This window comes from Chelonia mydas, chromosome 3 (genome assembly GCF_015237465.2).
Source record: "Chelonia mydas isolate rCheMyd1 chromosome 3, rCheMyd1.pri.v2, whole genome shotgun sequence".
Lineage (NCBI taxonomy): Eukaryota > Metazoa > Chordata > Testudines > Cheloniidae > Chelonia > Chelonia mydas.
In genome coordinates, this window is record NC_057851.1 from 197,538,344 (window position 1) to 197,559,225 (window position 20,882).

At 41.6% G+C, this 20,882-nt stretch overlaps 1 protein-coding gene across 1 annotated transcript in view; it reads left to right on the forward strand.

The window, feature by feature from the left end:
• Window positions 1–19,853, forward strand: part of DTD1 (D-aminoacyl-tRNA deacylase 1) — a 97,008-nt gene extending 77,155 nt beyond the window's left edge. Inside the window, exons 5-6 of the mRNA XM_037896223.2 lie at window positions 9,835–10,010; window positions 19,252–19,853. Of these exons, the coding sequence (XP_037752151.1) occupies window positions 9,835–9,990 (156 nt within the window). The 3' untranslated portion in view covers window positions 9,991–10,010; window positions 19,252–19,853. The remainder of the gene's footprint in view (window positions 1–9,834; window positions 10,011–19,251) is intronic.
• Window positions 19,854–20,882: the final 1,029 nt, after the last annotated feature.

A 20,882-nucleotide genomic window follows, 5' to 3' on the forward strand; every position in this document is an offset into this window, starting at 1 on the left:
CATAAGCTTTCATGAGCTACAGCTCACTTCATCGGATGCATTCAGTGGAAAATACAGTGGGGAGATTTATATACACAGAAAACATGAAACAATGGGTGTTACCATACACACTGTAAGGAGAGTGATCACTTAAGATGAGCTAATACCAGCAGGAGAGTGTGGGGGAGGCGGGGAGAAAACCTTTTGTAGTGATAATCAAGGTGGGCCATTTCCAGCAGTTGACAAGAATGTCTGAGGAACAGTGGGGTGGGGGGAATAAACATGGGGAAATAGTTTTACTTTGTGTAATGACCCATCCACTCCCAGTCTCTATTCAAGCCTAAGTTAATTGTATCCAGTTTGCAAATTAATTCCAATTCAGCAGTCTCTCGTTGGAGTCTGTTGGACTGATTCTTGTTGGAACCCCGACCTGGGGTATTTTATCTGCTACCCAAGATCCATAAACCTGGAAATCCTGGATGCCCCATCATCTCAGGCATTGGCACCCTGACAGCAGGATTGTCTGGCTATGTAGACTCCCTCCTCAGGCCCTACGCTACCAGCACTCCCAGCTATCTTTGAGACACCACTGACTTCCTGAGGAAACTACAATCCATCGGTGATCTTCCTGAAAACACCATCCTGGCCACTATGGATGTAGAAGCCCTCTACACCAACATTCCACACAAAGATGGACTACAAGCCATCAGGAACAGTATCCCCGATAATGTCACGGCAAACCTGGTGGCTGAACTTTGTGACTTTGTCCTCACCCATAACTATTTCACATTTGGGGACAATGTATACCTTCAAATCAGCAGCACTGCTATGGGTACCCGCATGGCCTCACAGTATGCCAACATTTTTATGGCTGACTTAGAACAACGCTTCCTCAGCTCTCGTCCCCTAATGCCCTTACTCTACTTGCGCTCTACACTGATGACATCTTCATCATCTGGACCCATGACAAAGAAGGCCTTGAGGAATTCCACCACAATTTCAACAATTTCCTTCCCACCATCAACCTCAGCCTGGACCAGTCCACACAAGAGATCCACTTCCTGGACACTATGGTGCTAATAAGCGATGGTCACATAAACACCACCCTATACCGGAAACCTACTGACCGCTATTCCTACCTACATGCCTCCAGCTTTCACCCAGATCACACCACACGATCCATTGTCTACAGCCAAGCTCTGCGATACAACCGCATTTGCTCCAACCCCTCAGACAGAGACAAACACCTACAAGATCTCTATCAAGCATTCTTACAACTACAGTACCCACCTGCTGAAGTGAAGAAACAGATTGACAGAGCCAGAAGAGTACCCAGAAGTCACCTACTACGGGACAGGCCCAACAAAGAAAATAACAGAACGCCACCAGCCATCACCTTCAGCCCCCAACTAAAACCTTTCCAACACATCATCAAGGCTCTACAACCTATCCTGAAGGACGACTCATCACTCTCACAGATCTTGGGAGACAGGCCAGTCCTTGCTTACAGACAGCCCCCCAACCTGAAACAAATACTCACCAGCAACCACACAACAGAACCACTAACCCAGGAACCTATCCTTGCAACAAAGCCTGTTGCCAACTGTGTCCACATATCTATTCAGGGGACACCATCATAGGGCCTAATCACATCAGCCACACTATCAGAGGCTCGTTCACCTGTACATCTACCAATGTGATATGTGCCAGCAATGCCCCTCTGCCATGTACATTGGTCAAACTGGACAGTCTCTACGTAAAAGAATAAATGGACACAAATCAGATGTCAAAAATTATAACATTCAAAAACCAGTCAGAGAACACTTCAATCTTTCTGGTCACTCGATTAGAGACCTAAAAGTGACAATTCTTCAACAAAAAATTCTTCAACAAAAAAGACTTGTTATAGTCTTGGCCTTCACAATATCCTCTGGCAAAGCGTTCCACAGGTTGACTGTGCATTGTGTGAAGAAATACTTTTGTTTATTTTAAATCTGCTGCCTATTAATTTCATTTGGTGACCCCTAGTTCTTGTGTTATGAGAAGGAGTAAATAACACTTCCTTATTTACTTTCTCCACACTAGTCATGATTTTAAAGACCTCCGCCATATCTCCTCCTTAGTCATCTCTTTTCCAAGCTGAAAAGTCCCAGTCTTATTAATGACAGGTTTCAGAGTAACAGCCGTGTTAGTCTGTATTCGCAAAAAGAAAAGGAGTACTTGTGGCACCTTAGAGACTAACCAATTTATTTGAGCATAAGCTTTCGTGAGCTACAGCTCACTTCATCGGGTGCATACTGTGTAAAATACAGAAGATGTTCTTATACATACAAACCATGGAAAAATGGGTGTTTACCACTACAAAAGGTTTTCTCTCCCCCCACCCCACTCTCCTGCTGGTAATAGCTTATCTAAAGTGATCACTCTCCTTACAATGTGTATGATAATCAAGTTGGGCCATTTCCAGCACAAATCCAGGTTCCCCCCCCCGCTCCCGCCTTTCCACACACACAAACCCACTAGCCGTCACCTTCAGCCCCCAACTAAAACCCCTCCAACGCATTATTAAGGATCTACAACCTATCCTGAAGGATGACCCAGCACTCTCACAAATCTTGGGAGACAGGCCAGTCCTTGCCTACAGACAGCCCCCCAACCTGAAGCGAATACTCACCAGCAACCACATACCAGACAACAGAACCACTAACCCAGGAACCTATCCTTGCAACAAAGCCCGTTGCCAACTGTGTCCACATATCTATTCAGGGGACACCATCATAGGGCCTAATCACATCAGCCACACTATCAGAGCTCGTTCACCTGCACATCTACCAATGTGATATATGCCATCATGTGCCAGCAATGCCCCTCTGCCATGTACATTGGTCAAACTGGACAGTCTCTACGTAAAAGAATAAATGGACACAAATCAGATGTCAAGAATTATACATTCATAAACCAGTCGGAGAACACTTCAATCTCTCTGGTCACGCGATTACAGACATGAAAGTTGCAATATTACAACAGAAAAACTTCAAAACCAGACTCCAGCGAGAGACTGTTGAATTGGAATTCATTTGCAAATTGGATACAGTTAACTTAGGCTTGAATAGAGACTGGGAGTGGTTAAGTCATTATGCAAGGTAACCTATTTCCCCTTGTTTTTTCCTACCACCCCCCTTCCTCAGACGTTCTTGTTAAACCCTGGATTTGTGCTGGAAATGGCCCACCATGATTATCATACACATTGTAAGGAGAGTGATCACTTTAGATAAGCTATTACCAACAGGAGAGTGGGTTTGTGTGTGTGGAAAGGGGGCGGGGGGGGGGGGGGGGGGGGGGGGGAGAAAACCTGGATTTGTGCTGGAAATGGCCCAACTTGATTATCATACACATTGTAAGGAGAGTGATCACTTTAGATAAGCTATTACCAGCCGGAGAGTGGGGTGGGGGGAGAGAAAACCTTTTGTAGTGATAAACACCCATTTTTCATGGTTTGTATGTATAAGAACATCTTCTGTATTTTCCACAGTATGCATCCGATGGAGTGAGCTGTAGCTCATGAAAGCTTATGCTCAAATAAATTGGTTAGTCTTATTAATCTTTCCTCATACGGAAGCCGTTCTGTACCCCGAATCATTTTTGTTGCCCTTTTCTGAACCTTTTCCAGTCCCAATATGTCTTTTTTGAAATGGGACGACCAGATCTGCATGCAGTATTCAAGATGTTGGGCGTACCATGGATTTATATAGAGGCAATATGATATTTTTGTCTTCTTATCTATCCCTTTTTTAATGATTCCCAACATTCTGTTTGCTTTTTTGACTGCGGCTGCACATTGAGTGGATGTTTTCAGAGAACTACCCACAAGGACTCCAAGATCTCTTTCTTGAGTGGTAACAGCTAATTTAGACCCCATCATTTTATATGTATAGTTGGGATTATGTTTTCCAGTGTGCATTACTTTTGTGTACTTCCTCTCTCTGAAATTAAATGCTACTGTAGTGTGCTGCTTTTGTGTCTCCCCCCTCCCAGGGATGTTAAATTTCATTGTTATGGTCACTATTATCAAGCGGTTCAGCTATATTCACCTCTTGGACCAGATCCTGTGCTGCACATAGGACTAAATCAAGAATTGCCTCTCCTCTTGGGTTCCAGAATGAGCTGCTCCAAGAAGCAGTTATTTAAGGTATCAAGAAACTTTGTCCTTGCATCCCGTCCTCAGGTGGCATGTACCCAGTCAATATGGGGATAGCTAAAATCCCCCATTATTATTGAGTTTTTTATAGCCTCTCTAATCTCTCTGCATTTCACAGTCATTATCACCATCCTGGTCAGGTGATCGATAGTATATCCCTACTGCTATATTCTTATTATTAGAGCATGGAATTACTATCCAAAGAGATTCCATGGTACAGTTTGGTTCATTTAAGATTTTTACTTTATTTGAGTTTGCGCTTTCTTTCACTTGATATGCCAGCTTGTTTCAGAGCGTTTTTATTAAAGGCAAAATTGATTTTTAAAAGTGACATGACATGACTCTACAACTGACATAATGGCAGACATTTCAGTGTTGATGAAACCTCCTGTCTTAACGTTCTGTCAAGCTTTCCATTATAAGAATTCCAGTTTTAGGATTTCAGATCTGTCATGTACTGTTAAATTGCCTAATGCTAGAATTTGGCACAGAAGTTGTCAACCCAGATGTAAATGTTGACCTTTTTCAAAATTGTTATCGCATACATCAGTTAATCTGCATGTTGATTATTTAAGGGCTTTTTTTTTTTAGTGGTGGAAAAAATGTGTATTTACATAGTTCCAGATGATTTGATTATCAGCTCAGTCACAACGAAAGAAAATATCAATATTAAATGGAAGAAGTTGCCTTCTGTGTAGTGAGGGCTTTTGCATTTTTATATGGGATGAGGAGAAAAATAGCCTTACAACACCTGAGATATTTCAAGACACTTTTGACTCCTGCTATGCTCCAGGAAGTCAGCAGTTGAACCAAAACTGAAGCTGATATTTAAAGAAATAACCATGGGTTCTTGATTCAGAACACATGGGTGGAATTGGAGGATTATTTCTGTGTAACTGATTGGTTTGGTATGGTGTGTTCTCCCTTCCCCCTGGCCCTCTCTGGCTGAGGACCAGAAAGATAACACAAATGAGCTCCAGGACACTGCATCAGTAGATTGGATGGTCAGAGTTTCCAGGGTCTACATTTGAAAATTATGGTTTCCTAATTAGTTTGAAGGCTTAATTGCTCCCCTTGCAGCCCATACTCATTTAACAAGGTATGTAGTCTGTGATCCTCTCAGGATGTCTTGGAAAATATGGAAATGCTCTTCATTGACTACAGCATTTGCACACATGAAGTCTCTCAACAATAACAAATCAACAAACACAGTGTAATGGTAACAATAAAATGTCTTATGCTTGTTTTTAAAACCATCTCAAAGGACATTGTGATCTTTATAAAAAGTTCAGTAATACATTGAAAACTTGCAAGACATGATTTGTTGGACCAGAGTGTTTACAATTCAGATTATATTCTATCCAAAGCCAAAAAATGGAACTAACTTAACTCTTTTTAAACATAGTGACAACATTGTACTTGCTTATCACATCATTTTAACAAACCCAAGCTCTTAAAAGCAAGGAAGTGAAAAGCGAAGGTCAAAATAAGTCTTGTACTAGGAATACTTATTTGATCACATCCCAAGTATCTGAACTCTGACCCACGGATTAATGGTACGGTGATGGTAGCATATAAGTACATAGTTAGATTGTTGTCTCATACATGTCATTCACGAGTTCTTTGTATTTTTGCTGAGGGTAACAATCTGCTTTTTAATCTTTTAATAAAGTATTATGTAATAGATACTACATCCCATGTATGACACAAGTTGTAGGCTAATTTAGCAACTAAAAAGGTGGGCACCTTTTTTTCTTCAAGCCATTTGTTACATCTTTTCCATTTTGGGGGGAGAATACTGCCATTTCGACCACTGCAACCCAGGGACAGGACTGAATTACCCGGTTATCTCAGTTCCCATTTTTTGTCTATTAAAGATGCCACATCCTCTAAGAAAGGGGTTTATTCAAATACTGACACCTGGATTCCTGACCTGCTTTGAGATGGATCTGGAGTTGCCTTTAGATCTCTAGTTAATTTTCTATCTGTAGTGCCTTATTCTGCTTGGTTTAGTCTATTTGATTTTTAGAAATATGAACTGTTTCAACCGATAAAAATGACCTTTGCAAATATTTCATTAAATATACATGGGTCTTTACTATTTCTTTCGAGGTTGTATTTTTGTTTTCACATGCATCTGTCCAGTAACTTGAAGACTGTTATCCTAAGAGCATATCTGGTCCATTTGCACTTCAAATATATAATATAAAAATATAGAATAAACATTGTGGCTTTTCTGCTTCATAATGCAAATTCCACAATTTGCATACACTGCTGCTTTCCAAGTTCAGAAAGTACAGACTTAGATTTCTTAGGTTGGTTCACAGTGTTCTCAGAGAAAATTTGACTGTGTTTGATTCATGGTGCCATATGTTGTTTTTTAAACAATTGAATAATATGAGGAGCAGAACATCGGTTACAAAATAATGGGTTTCATCTGGTTCAGATAATCACATCATTATCGCAAACTATTAAATAAAAGTTATGGAAGGTACGGTTACACAGCTGGAGCAGAGATTGTTTCCGCCACCATTATTTAAGGTAGGTGGGTCATTGTTGCGATTAAGTGTGTTTCAGTAAAGGGAATGATTGTAATTCTACGAGGAAACACATTGGTAACACGAGTAACTTCTTAGAGGTTTGTCGTAGTGGGTCTTGTCTACCATCTCCTCATGGCACCTTTGCATTGGTGTAGCTGGAGGTTAATATCGGATTTATAAATGTAACTGATAACCGCTAGGTTGAGGGCTAAGCGAGTGAAGATTGCTGGTATTTATTTAGTTAGTTTTTATTTATTTATTATTTGCACATATCGAAATACATATAACATTTTTTAAAACTGGTTGGGAATGTTTGAGTTCTTCATGTTAGCATGTTCCCATTCTGTTCCCTCACCCTCAGTTTTTCCTTCCCTTGTGCAATTTGTCACACTTGTTGTGTTGCTTCTTAAATTAGATTGTTAACTCCTTGCAGTGGGGACAGTCGTGTTTACACTGGGCTGAGCTCAATGAGGCTCTGCTTCTGATTTGGGCCTTTGGAGTTTACCATTACCACAACATAAATAACCACCAGCATGAACTGCATGTACCACCTGTCAGTGCTTTGTGAGAGGCTGAACAGCCAAAAATTACAAAGGTTCTTAAAATAACAATTCTACTTTAGGGGTACAAATACTCCGCAGAAGAAATCCCACGGCAGCGAGCCTGAGTCAACTGACTGGGCTCTGAGACCCAGTGAGAGGGCAGGGTCTCAAAGCCTGGGCTTCAGCCCAAATGAAAACATCTACGCTGCTATTCTGAGCCCCACAAGCCCAAGTCAGTTGACCTGGGCTCTGAGACTCGCTGCCGTGGTTTTTTGTTTGTTTGGTGTTTGCGGTGCAAATGTACCGTAGATTTCCTGGGATGCAAATGTACCAATTTTCCATTATCACCTAAAACATTCACTTGCTGTATTATCTGTAGCATTGCTGGGAAAATAATGCGCATGTTATATAATATGGGATTTAGACTGTTGTACATATAGGTGATAGATATACATTGGGTGAAATATTACATACTTGTCCTCATGACTTATCAATATACCGTATGGCATGAATTAAACTATTACACTATACCATCTCAGACAGGAAAAAGAGGCTGTTTCTCAGCTTGCTGAATAGTAACACGTAAACTAGCTCAGTTTGTTCTCTGTTGATTTCATTCCCAAAAAGTCCTGATGGCCTTGAAATGATGATTTGCAGCTAACACATTATTAACCCAGAAGAAATTGGAAAAAGCAGTTTAATAAATTACAGTAGATTACAGAAAATCAAATCAACTGATAAACTAAAATCATGAAGTGTCTCTAGTCAGTAGGGTAGCTATTGATAAGCAACATACCTGAAGTGTGTTGCAGGCTGCTTCTCTGAAAAATGGGAGATAAATGCCAAAGTGACACCGACATTCAACTTAATTTGGTTTTTCACATTGGGTTGAAGGCTTCTACATTGAGAAATGATTTCTTCATTATTTTCCTTTTGAATATTAGCTCTACAGTGTTAGCAGAGATTTCTGTCTGATGTGGCTGAAATTGGGTGTTCTGTTCTCCTCGCTTTGGAGCATACAAATGTTTTTCTGTGGAAAGATAACATTCCCCTTTAGCATGGTCGTGTAGGCTGGGTCTCAGAACATGGGATGTCTTTATTTGGTTCCTGGCTTTGCCTTAGTCATAACATTACAGAATAAGAAATGGCTGAAATTATGAAGCCCCTCTAAAACGCGAGGCTGTACAGCTGGTGAGTTTCCACTGGAATTCTACAAGAGCTTTGGCCCAGATCCACAAAGGGACTTAGGCATCTAAACCCCAGACTTAAACAACTAAGTTTGGGGGTAGGCACCTATGTCTGGGGTTTGGCTCCCCCGCAATTCACAGAACTCCTGCCAAATTCTGTAGGCATCTAAACTCACTTGGTGCTTAAGTTTTCAGGGTAAAATTTCCCTTAGTGCCTAAGTTTCTGCCTCTGGACATGCGCGCTGCTCCCTCCCTCTAGGTGTCCAGATACCTTTCTCCTGCTGAAGCTCTGGAGTGATTCACAGGCCAGGGAAGACATTTGTTGGCCGCCTAACCCAAGTATGGGGTCTGATCTGGTAAGCATGCTCAGAGGCCGTCTACCGGATCATATCCTATTCAAATCTAGGAGGAGGAGGTGGTGGTAGTGCCCACTTTTTAACTTTTAACCCAGTGGTTAGAGCACCCCCCTGGGATGTAGAAGACGTAGGTTCAATTCCATCCCCTCTCTGCCAGAAGGCGGGAGAGGATTTGCCCAGGGGTCTCCCACCTCTCAGGAGAGTGCTCTGACCACTGAGCTATGGGATATCCTGGTGTGTGGCCCCCTCACTCTCTCCCATTGAAGCTGTTCCACTGTGGATAGATAATAAAAGAGTGATTGGAGCAGGCTGATTGGACCCTGGGTCTCCCAGGTGGCCGCCCTAACCTCTGGACTACAGAGTCATTCTCATTGTCTCTCTGGTCCAATGACTGTTTCACTGTGAATAAATACTTAAATAGTCATTGGGCCAGAGAGAGTGAGTGTGGCTGACTCCAGGTGGGTTCCCATTCATGGTTCTCTAAGCAGAGATAGGTGCCTCCATGTCGCCTGGACTTAAGAGCCTGTCTCTGAGAAAGGGTGAGGTATTTAGCATACCCGCCCTGTCCTCGTTGGTTTCCTGCCCAGTGTACTGGATTTTGCAGATAGCATTCTAAGGCACCCATCTCCCAACTCAGGCTTTGTGGATTGCAGTGGTGTTCCTGTGATTTTTCTAGATGCCTAAAAGTTAGGTGCCGAAGTGCTCAGCATTGTGAGGCCTAAGTCCCTTTGAGGATCAGGGGCTTTGTAATTAAACTCTCCCTCCTTGTTTGATCCAGGTCTTTAATCAGTTTTCCATATTGTCAAATGACCAGGTACTGCACTCCCAAAAGAAGAGCATGAGGATGAGCGCTCTTCTATTCACCTCCAATCCACTGAGATCACATCTTATAAATTATTCACTTTTCTTGTGACGTTAGGAACCATTGAAAATGTTTTTATTGTAGTTGCAGAAGAGAGGTTCAAATTCAGGAAGTTTTTGGTGCTATTGTCTAATATTCTGTTTGTTCTTTTCCTTTCTCTTTGTTAATAGCTGGCAAAGCTTGAAAAACAGCAGCAAAGGAAAGAGAAGACCAGAACCAAGGCACCCTCTGAATCAAGTAGAGAAAGAAATGCCCCTCGTAATAAGGATGACCCCAGTGCAAGCAGTGGAGCAGAGGGAGATGTGTCTTCTGAAAGGGAACCTTGATCCTCAAAAGCAGGCCCCAGGTACGAGTCCTTGACACTTGCCCAGATACTCTGACAGTCACCTTGCAAATGCCTAAAGGCCTAATAGTGATACCCTTGTTCGCAGTGACTAGCCTAAGGGGCTATTTGTTGGGCGAGGTACTTATTCATTGTGAACAAGGGTCTCCTCAGCCTGGCCCTAAAGGAGACAGCTAACTTGGAGATGACAGCATCTTTGATTTAGAGAATTCAAAAGTATATCTCCTCTTCAGTTCAGCTTCTTGAACAGTCACTTTTTTCTCGTTTATTATTGGCTGCAATTCCAACACCTCTACTAACCCCGAACCCAGACTGTGGTGTACATGACCGAGTGAGATCCTCAGCCCCGTTCTGCCCCACGTTTATGCTGGGTGAAAGGGTCCAAGCACAAAGAAGGTCTGAAAGCCCTGGTTCCAGCCAGGAGAGGACTCCCATAATAAAGAACTCTGGCTGCCTTCTCAGGACCCCACTGCAAGCCCTGGTGTAGGGGGAGTGCCAGGGGTTGGTGGTAGGAGGGGTGTGTTGAAGGCAGAGTCGCAACACGCAGTCCATAGGGAAGCCAGCTGCCTCTCCAGCCCCCGGAGCAGACCAGGATTAGGAGAGAGCAAAATTGGTTAAAGCCACCGCCACCATAGCCTTCACCCAACTCCTCTCCAGCTGGGTGGCAAGTTCTGCACTGTGCCTCACAGAGGTGCAGCACGAAATCTCTCCCCTAGCAGTTAAAATGCTGGAAATCACTCAAAACCTTGCACATACTAAGGCTTCCACCAGGACTACCAGCAGAAATGGTGGCAGCACCAGTAGGAGCTGTCTGTAGACAAGGCCCAAGTGTGAATTTGGCTCGCAGTTGTGACTATTGGCAGGTACACTTCTGAAAAATCCTTGGCTATGTAGGAAAAGGTACAATCTTTTCTAAAGCTACCCTTATATTAGCCTAGGTTACGGAATCCTCTTGGGGCTGAAACTAGGACCCTCCCAGCTGCTCACCCTCTGCCTTCCATTCAGGATGATTCCTCCTGCTTGCTGCTTATACCACCAGCATGGGGTGCATTGGGAGCACTGGAGAGAGTGTCTCCTTACTCTTAAAAAGAAAGGGAGTACTTGTGGCACCTTAGAGACTAACCAATTTATTTGAGCATAAGCTTTCGTGAGCTCACGAAAGCTTATGCTCAAATAAATTGGTTAGTCTCTAAGGTGCCACAAGTACTCCTTTTCTTTTTGCGAATACAGACTAACACGGCTGTTACTCTGAATCCTTACTCTTAGTTATGGTGCCTGACACTACAGTGATTTCTGGCTGCCAGACGGAGCAATTGCAGGCAAAATCCGGCTCAGCCACCGCAGCCCTGGCATGGAACGTGCTCAGTGTAGATAGGAGCTCCAAAGAATTTAGCTGCCAAATTCGAACATGTCTCTACTGCTCACGTGCAAACTGAGATTTTCAGAGAGTTATAACTTGGCCAAATGTGGGTGGATTTTCCTGGGGACAGCAAAAGGCACACCCCAGATACGGCGGGGAATCCCTTACCAAATTTCAAGTCCCTGCTGCAAAGCCAGGGAGAAGCTAGAATATCTCAACAAAACAGTTACAATTTTTTTTAAATGGACAAAACATCTTTCTTCTTAATCTCATTCTCTGAAACAGCTAAACTTGTTTAGGTGAAACTTTCCCCCAAAAATTCAGCCCAAGGTTGAATATAGGTCTGCACATATTTATATACACACACGTAGCATTTCAAGATATCTTTGAGTTTTATGAACTCAAGTAGCAAAGTTCTTAAGCATTTATTTCCAAACAATATACCCTGCTTCTTTAAACCCAGACACTTCAAACATTAAAATGAACTCTAAAGTTGTATGTTTTGCATTTCAAACTACAAATATGTATATAGAGTGATCATTTTGTGAACCATGTTCACCTGCAGGTGATAGGGTGTTTTTGTCTTTTATCATTTTCCTGTGAGAGTTTGTTGGAGTGTAGAGATTGTCCAGTTTCACCCACATAGTTGTTGGGGCGTTTAGTGCACTGGAGGAAGTACACCACATCTTGTGATAGGCATGTGTAGGACCCATGGATCTTGATGTGTGTTGATCATTGTAGCAGTGGAGATAAGTCTGCAGGTTTGGCATCTGTTGTTCTGGCAGGGTCTGATGATGCTTTGAGTTGTTTTCGGGTCCTGGTCTGTGGGGAGCTTGCTTCTGAGGAGGAGCTTAGAGAGGTTGGGGGGGGTGTTTGAAGGCCAGAAGAGGGGGGTTAGGAAAGATTTCTTCCAGGATGGTGTCCCCATAGAGTATGGGCTGTAGTTCTTTGATGCTATCCCATATGGGTTCCAGTGTGAGGTGGTACGTGACAACTAGGGGTGTGGTCAGAGAGCGTTTTATTTCTGTGTTGAAGCAGGTTCTCTCAGGGTATTTGGGTGGCCTGTTCCACAATGTGAACGACTTCTCTGGTGGAGTGCCCATGTTCGGTGAATGTGGTTTTGTGTGTGTTAAGGTGTGTATCCCGGACTTTCTCCTCGGAGCATATCACTATGCTCTCAAATGAACTCGCACAGGAAAATGATAAAAAACAAAAACACCCTATCATCTGCGGGTGAACACTTTTCACAAAGCAATCACTCTAGATCTGACCTATCAGCCCTCGTCCTCAAAGGAAATCTGCACAACACTTTCAAAGATGAGCCTGGGAGCTTAAATTTATTACTCTGCTAGACACAAACAATCATGGACTGAACAGAGACGCTGGATTTATGACTTATTCCAACAATCTGTGACCCACTAACCCCATCTTTTTGTCCTATGACTGTAGGGCTGCTTGAATGGTCCCTTACAATATGTACTAACTACTTATGCTAACAATCTGTTCCACCTTGTATTTTATGATGATGCTGGGAGTTCCTTTCCCATCCCTGAAGAAGAGCACTGTGTGGCTTGAAAGCTTGTTTTTCTCACCCACAGAAGTTGGTTCAACAAAAGATATAACCTCACCCACCTTGTCTCTCTAATATCCTGAGTCCGACATGACTACAACTACACAGCATTCGTTAAAGATATGGCAGAAATAGGAGTTCACAGACAGGCTTCTGTAAAGAGAGAGACTGTCAAGACTGGGACTGTTAATTTAGAGGAGATGAATAGGAGGATATGGTAGAGGTATGCATAATAATGAATGGTATACAGGAAGTAAATCAGATGCTCCTGATTTATCCTTTCTTATAGTAGAAGAACAAGTAGCATTCAAAGAACAGAAAGACAACCCATTTAAAATGTATTAAAGGAAATATTTTCATACAGCTCATAATTAACCTGCGATAGGCATTGCCACAATATAACATTGAATCCTAGATCTTCGTAGGAGTCAGATGATCCATTCGTATGACTTATGTAAATGTCTAAAAGAATTAGACATAGATATCGTTTATGAGGACATCCATTTGGCATTGGATGGTATTTAAAATAGGGATATAAACCCTCATGTTTTAGGGCATCTTTTTTGTTTTATAATTACAAACAAAAGAAGAAGAAACTGGCCATTAACTAGTACCTGGAATTGACCACTTTCAGCGATGGGATACTGGAACAGATGGACCACTAGTTTGGTGCCATATGTCAATGCTTCTTTTCCTATAAGAAGAGTAGATTCATAGGTTATAAAACCATTGTGATCATCTTGTCTGACCTCCTTTACAGCACAGGCCTTAGGACTTTCCTGAATTAGTTCCTGTTTTGAACGAGAGCATATTTTTTAGGAAAACATCCAATCTTGATTTAAAAATAGGTGGAATAATATAGGAGTTGTCATACATTTTTGAAACTATATCTTTGGAAAGGGATTGTAAGTAGTAAATTCTTTTGTGCCTGGGATTAGTGGAATAAATGTACCTTACTCTTTTGGGTTTAAGTCTTCTTTTGTTAATGTGTTGTAAATGTCATTCTTAAGCTTTTTGTAGGTTTTAAAGCTCTTATGTTCCACATTGGTGGAAATGCAAAATGCCACTTAATTTAATAAAATCATCTGAACGAAAGGAGACGTCACAGATCTGCAATGCAACATTCTGACAGGACCTTGCTTTTGGTATTTGAAAACTTGACGCCAGGTGACTGGCATCTACCATTTTCCTGAATGCGAAGCAGCGGCACGTGGAGAAAATGGACATGTTCCGTGTAAACTGAACAAACAAGAATAGCGAGGCTTCTTTTCTGGAGGAAAAAAAGGAAAGTCTTTTTCATTCACAACACAGATGGACTTTCTTCAGTTCATGATAATTATCAGATACAAACTTTTGCTTATACAATGTCACCAAAGACCTGTCTGCAATTTTCAGCGAGCAGTTAGACAGTAGTTCATCGTCGTCACTGCATAGCTCCATACTTTTGCTTTTCAGACCCTCATGTATGTGTCAAGAGGGGTCAGTGCTCTTGTGGGCTTTTTTTCTTTTTGTCTGGAATGTTTTAATTCTCCACTAATTTTGTTCTGTGGGTATTTTCCTCAGTTGTTGATCATTTTCTTGTATTTGTGGAGATACATGAAATAGTCAGAGGTGTGGAAACATCTTAATTGGTGGCATTTTCATTTACAGAAGCTTTCATGTCTCTCTTGTTTTCCGGAGTAGGATGTTCCTTACTCTCATTTAGCCAGAATTTTCAGATGGCTTGTGTGGAAGAAATTGGACATGTGGAAGGGGTAGCATGGTGGTTTAAAGGGTAGAAGAATAGGGGTGGAATGGAAGGATTGATGGTTTGGGAGATGGAAAAACTGTACAATCTTGTGCAAAATTTCCTTTGAAGATAAGAAAATGTCTTCAGGTTCAGTTAGTGTTCCAAGGTAATCAACAGTTCTGCATATATATATCAGAAAGAAATGTGACTTGCTTATTTTGTCAAATGGACACAAAACTGCTAAAAGCTACTTTCTTTTTCTTATCCTGGTGCTTTAATGCACATGAGCCAGAAGGTTTTATAGGACTTTTCCATTAGCAGCAAAAATCATACCATCCCCAGCCTTGTTCCAGCTAGCGAAGCCTGGTTTATGGTGTCTCCTTTTTAAAAGATTCTGACAAAGTCAACTCTATCTTAAAAAAAAAAAATCTTGTATGTGGAAGAAACTGGACATGTGCTTGGAAGGAGGAGCATGGTGGGCTGTAGGGCACAAGGATAGGGGAGGTGTTGAAAGATTGATGGTTGCAGGGGAGAATGTAATTAATGGATTGTGGGGAAATACGAATATGGAATTGATGGTTAAGAACAGCCAGATTGGGTCAGACCAAAGGTCCATCTAGCCCAGTATCCTGTCTTCCCACAGCGGCCAATGCCAGGTGCCCCAGAGGGAATAAACAGAATAGGCAATCACCCAAATGCTCCATGCCCTGTTGCCCACTCCCAGCCTCTGGTTTGTTAAGGGGTTAGGGAAGAGCAGGGAATAAATAGGTGGATTTGGATCGGTGAGCAGGCTGTTGGTTTTGGAGGTGGTTTTTTGCTTAGGGGACATTGCATGAACCTCCAAGGCTAACATTTTTAGGGAAGCCCCCTGTTAACATTTTGACAGCACATCTCTGGTCAGGCGTACCTTTCGTCTAAAATGGGTTTTTGGAAAACAGTTTCCTGACAGTGAGGTGTGTTACACAAGCTTTATAAAGTAGTGGCGAAAACCCCCGTGAATGTCTGACTCAAAACTCGATTGGACAAAGCATTTAAGGTTATACGGCAGGGGATGGTCGTAGGCCGAGGAGTGAACTATGTTACCATATATGTTTCTTTCATTTTTAATTTCTCTTATTTTTATGAGACCCGCTCCTGGTGAAATGATGGTACTTTTAAAAAAATTTGCTCAGTATTTCAGCTGAAGAATCAGAACCGTGTGTACCTGAATCCATTGTCCAGGTTTGCATCTTGTTCTTTATTTCTTTTTGTGGCGTTTGATGACTTGCCAGCCTGCCATGCATTAGTTCAGCTGCACTGAAATGGCTAAATCCAGTGGCGGGTGCGTGAAGCAAAATTTAAAACAAAGAGGGGACTCCGTGATGGTAGAGCGTTTTGTAGCTGGTGCTGCAGTTGCCTGTACGCTGTTCCTGTTTGAGGAAGCCGACAGAGCCTGCTAAAGTGAGCCGCAGATTTCTCATAGCTTTGCACTGGAAGCTGACACTGAAGAGCTGAAAAATCCTTGGAGGCCTTAACATCACATATATCAAGAAAGATCTAAGAAAGTGAATAAAATGAATGACTGTACAATCTTGTGCAAAATTTCCTTTGAAGATACAAAGATACTTTCCAGTTCGGTTCAAGTTCCCAGGCGATCAACGGTTCTGCATTCATCAGGAAGAAATGTGACTTGGTTTTTTATCAAATGACATAAAATTGCTAAAAGCTGCATCTGTTTTTCTTATCCTCTTGCTTTAAGGCACGCCAGCCAGAAGTCCTGCAGGGCTTTTCCATTAGCAGAGATAAGCATACCAGTTATACCCATAGCCCCGTTCCAGCTAGTGAAGAAGGGTTTGTAATGTGTCTCCTTTAAAAGATTCTGACACAGTCAAGCTCCATATTCTGACTCTTTAAGCAGAATAAGATACTTTTTTCAGCAGTTCTTGTCCTGATCTGACCTTGGTGTGACTAGAAAGAAATATCCTCCCCTGAGCAGATTAATCTTGCTCCCACCTTATCTTATTCTGTCACTATGGATTCACAAATCAGCTGTTGGGTTGTCACACTCCAGGTTCCATCAATCAAGACCTACCAGACCAATTGTAATAATAATTTGTTTTCTCTCTCTCTCTCTCTCTCTCTCTCTCTCTCCCAGCTAAAGCCCTTTCTCATATTTATATCCATTGTGTACACTAACTGCATCATCAATTATACTTTTTCATCCTTCTTTTCCAGACACAACACCTCAGGCTTTCCTGGTATGTTGTTCGCTGCTTTATTCCTCAAAATCCCTTGTCTTTAAAAACATCTGGGCTTGATTCTCATTTACACCCAAGCAGTTTTACACCACAATGGCAGCACAGAGGGGGCATTAAAGTGGGTACAAATGTAATTTCCTTCCATTTGAAGGCCCCTTTACTCTGCCAGAGAAGCGTAAAATAGCCTTGGTGTAAATGAGAATCAAGCCCTGCTGGGTCTGTTGTTAGTTTGACCCAAGAGACCTGAACTTTGTCTTGGCCTATAATATACTTAAGTGAAAATAATGCACTCAGTGGTAACAGTCATAAAAATATTATTTGTAAAAACAAAAACAGCTGTGACTCTTTGGGGCTGAGAGAATACCCCACATCCTGACAGTTGATAGGATTATTAGAATCCATTCCCCACAGTTCTGAGCGTGGTAATAAATGCCTTTGGGAGAAACTTCTTAACTCCTGACAGCCACTCATGTCTGCCATAATCCAGATCTAGTGTATAGAGATTTAGCTGAATCTGGACCTGATTCTAGCTGGAGTCTAGTAAATTCTTATTCTCAATCTCTCTGGTGGCCTGTCTGGAAATCCTATTCTTTGTCCTCTTCAGCATTAAGAGGCACTGAGATATTTTGCCCTCCTGGCTTTCCCTAATAGTGAGGCATCTCTGTGAAAGCAGTGGCCACCATAATTTATCTCCAGAAAACATTGTCTCCAAGAGTTGCTATGGAATCAATCTAAAAGTGGAAAAGAGACCAGAAATGAGTCATCCAGTTATGACTCCCTACCTTCCTAATATTTCTAAATATTTTTGAGGATGACTTGGACAAATGGCCCTTTTCGTTCATCCTGGCAGCTGCTATCGAGACGTTTTGGTCCGACATATAGTCCTCTTTAATTGCCACGTCCCTGAGTATCTTGTAATCTCGGACATGGTTGAGGGCTCTAAGACAGGGCTTCCCACCCTTTCTTTGAACACTTCTACTGATCTGGGTAGAATTTTCAAAGGTGCCCAAGAGATGGGCCTGCTTCCCACTGAAAATCAATAGGACACAATTGCTTAAATCACTTGGGCACCTTTGAAAATTTTCTCCTTTGCTAATAGGAAGGCAGTGCTTCTCTTGAATGGCTCTTTGAGATCTCAGTTTGTTAATCGTTTTCATTTATTACCACAGTGACTAAGTTAGACCTGGTCCCTCCTCTCAAATGCTGTAGCTATAGAGCTCAGGCTGGACTATGATTTATCAGCTGTTGGTTAGAAACTGCTTTGATCTGTGATGCCACTTGGTGCATAGGGCTACAGGGATGAATTCCACAGTATGGTAGGTCCCATACCTATTGGATCCAAGCGAATGAATGAATAAAGTTGCACGAGGAGGTTCTCTATAAGGGCTTTAGTCTGTTCAGGGAAGATCTTGAGAAACCTTTAAGTGGAAGCATTTCTTTGTCTTGGAATCATAGAGTATGCAGTCCCATGCTCCAGTCCTCGGCTCTGTTAATGTTCTCTACCTGTTAACATCCTGCTGGCTTACTAACACCAGCTAGCCTACAGTTCACTCTTCAAAACGTCTCCTGATAAACTAGATGATCCCTTCATTTTTAGTACTGGAGTGGCATATTACACATTCAGTAAATCTAACATTTCCACTGGCCAGTTGCCATTACTGTATTTTTGCGGACACTATTTACGATATACTTTAGTAAACAAAAGGAGCTCTGACCCATGGCAGTATGTATGCGGGGGTTTGACAGATGAGAATGCAGGATTTCTAATGAGATCTAATTAAGTGCTGTTTACCGAAGAAGTTTTGTTATGCATATGAGAATTATTTGTCTCTCTTCACTGCAATCAAAACAAATGAGGTTTCTGTGACATATAACTGCTGAAATCAAGCCAGAAGGTAGAGAGGGTTACTTTAAGGGCTTACTATTATATGGTCTATACTTCAGAGCAACAGACGCTGGTCGTGTTTGCAACATCTTGTTTTAATATTGGGGGAAGGGGAAGCACTTAGTAAATTTTTGCTACATCTTGTTAATAGCCCAACAATTTTGGCCTCACCATTACACTGCGTAGATACAAATCTGCATATCTTCCACTGAATGGGGGCTGTTCCTTTTTGTGGGGTGCCATTAGTTATTTATTTTAGCTACTCAGCCATGTATTTTTACCCTGGTTTTTAAATGGAGGTCTGATCTAGAGTGGTGTAGATAAGTGGGGTGTGCCTGGCAAAGGGAAAAATGTTCATGGAGGAGACTTCACGTGACTGCAAGCAAAGGTATTTTTCTTCATGTGGTCTGTAAGTTTCCTGTATGTCTCTAGTGATATTCGTATTTCTTTTTGCATTTAACAGTTTGTCATACAAAGGCTATGTTGGATCCTTAAGAATTCACAGTTTACGTTATCCTCAGCGTCGATCTTAAAAGACTTTGGAAAAGAAAGAAAAGCAGGAAAACAGAACTAAGAAATTGTGACTCTCCATCATTCTGTCCTAAAAACAGACAAAGGAATGTTATCAGTTTCAGGTAAAATGTATCTGTAGTAGTGAAAATGATTCACAGCTTTTTTCTGTGTTTCTGCGTCTGTTTTCACCTGGTTAGTGAATGAAGGGTGACTGTTTTCATGCCGATTGTAATGGAACATATGATAACAGAGCACATGATCAGTTTCCAAAAATAAATTCAGTTTTCCTCAAATTCTGACTTTAATTCTGGAGCTATCTCAAAGCAAGCTTGAATTTTCATTTTCGTTGTGTGGTGTCATGTGCTGCCCGTTCCCATAGCAATGTGTATATCTGTGTACATTATCATATATTGTACAATCTCTGTCTAACACCAGGTTTGGGAGTGCAGTCTTTTTTCATGTATCATTGATCATTTATCATGAAATACGTGTGTCTTATAAAACTTTTTTTTAAAAAAGAAAACACTTTATTAAACAAATTACGCTACCTTATCGCCTGCTGGTGTTTGATATGGATTGCTGTAGTCTTGGGGACGCAATGAACTTTAACAATACAACTAATGCAGAGCACAAGTATCTGTCCGAAAAGTTTGTAATTGAAGAGTATCGTATTCCTCTCGCCCTTAAAAAAAATTCTATTGACAAAAGTTTCTGCCTTGGTACATTTAACTCTTTTAGGCATAGTCAATCTAGATCTTCTAGACACTTTCTGCTTGCCACCAAAATTTAGAGGCAGCCGCTCCATCTACAGGATCTTGCATTTGGTGACATTTCTATCAGATGCAGAGGCAGAATAGCCTTTGAAAACTGGCAGAGTGCAGTGAGAGCAGAGAAATAGCAGACTACGGAAACTGCTGTTGTGTGAAAGCCCAGGAAATTTTAGTCCTGTCCCTTTAACTCCTCTGAGAGGGGAAATTAAAGGCTGTGATGTTTGCTTCTTTGTTAGATGTAGTAGTACATTTATAAAATGTATTTGTCAAGGAAGGAGTTATTGTTACCAGCTTTCAGAGTAGCAGCCGTGTTAGTCTGTATTCGCAAAAAGAAAAGGAGTACTTGCGGCACCTTAAAGACTAACCAATTTATTTGAGCATAAGCTTTCGTGAGCTACAGCATCCGATGAAGTACTCCTTTTCTTATTGTTACCAGGGTAACCCCAGGCAAGAACATAATTCCTGCTAAATAGCTGAATAGCAGTGATTCATTAACAACAACAACAAAAGTTTGTCGTACATTGGTTTCAGTGTTTCAGCATTTATTTTTAAAATTTACTTGTATGCCTGGATGGATTCTAAATTGCTTTTGTCACTAGATTATTCTTTTGGAAGATGAACCATTTAGTTTCTGAAGCCTTAGATTTCCTCTGAACTCTGTCTCTGTACCTTATGATGTGCAAACTGTTATATCCCTTATTGTTGAGCTACCTCACTGATGACCTGTCATTCTGAATCCAGTTGTTACTGTATTGCAGACTATAAAGCCATCCGTGGTCTTTTGCTCATGTAGCATTTCCAAATGCTGCTC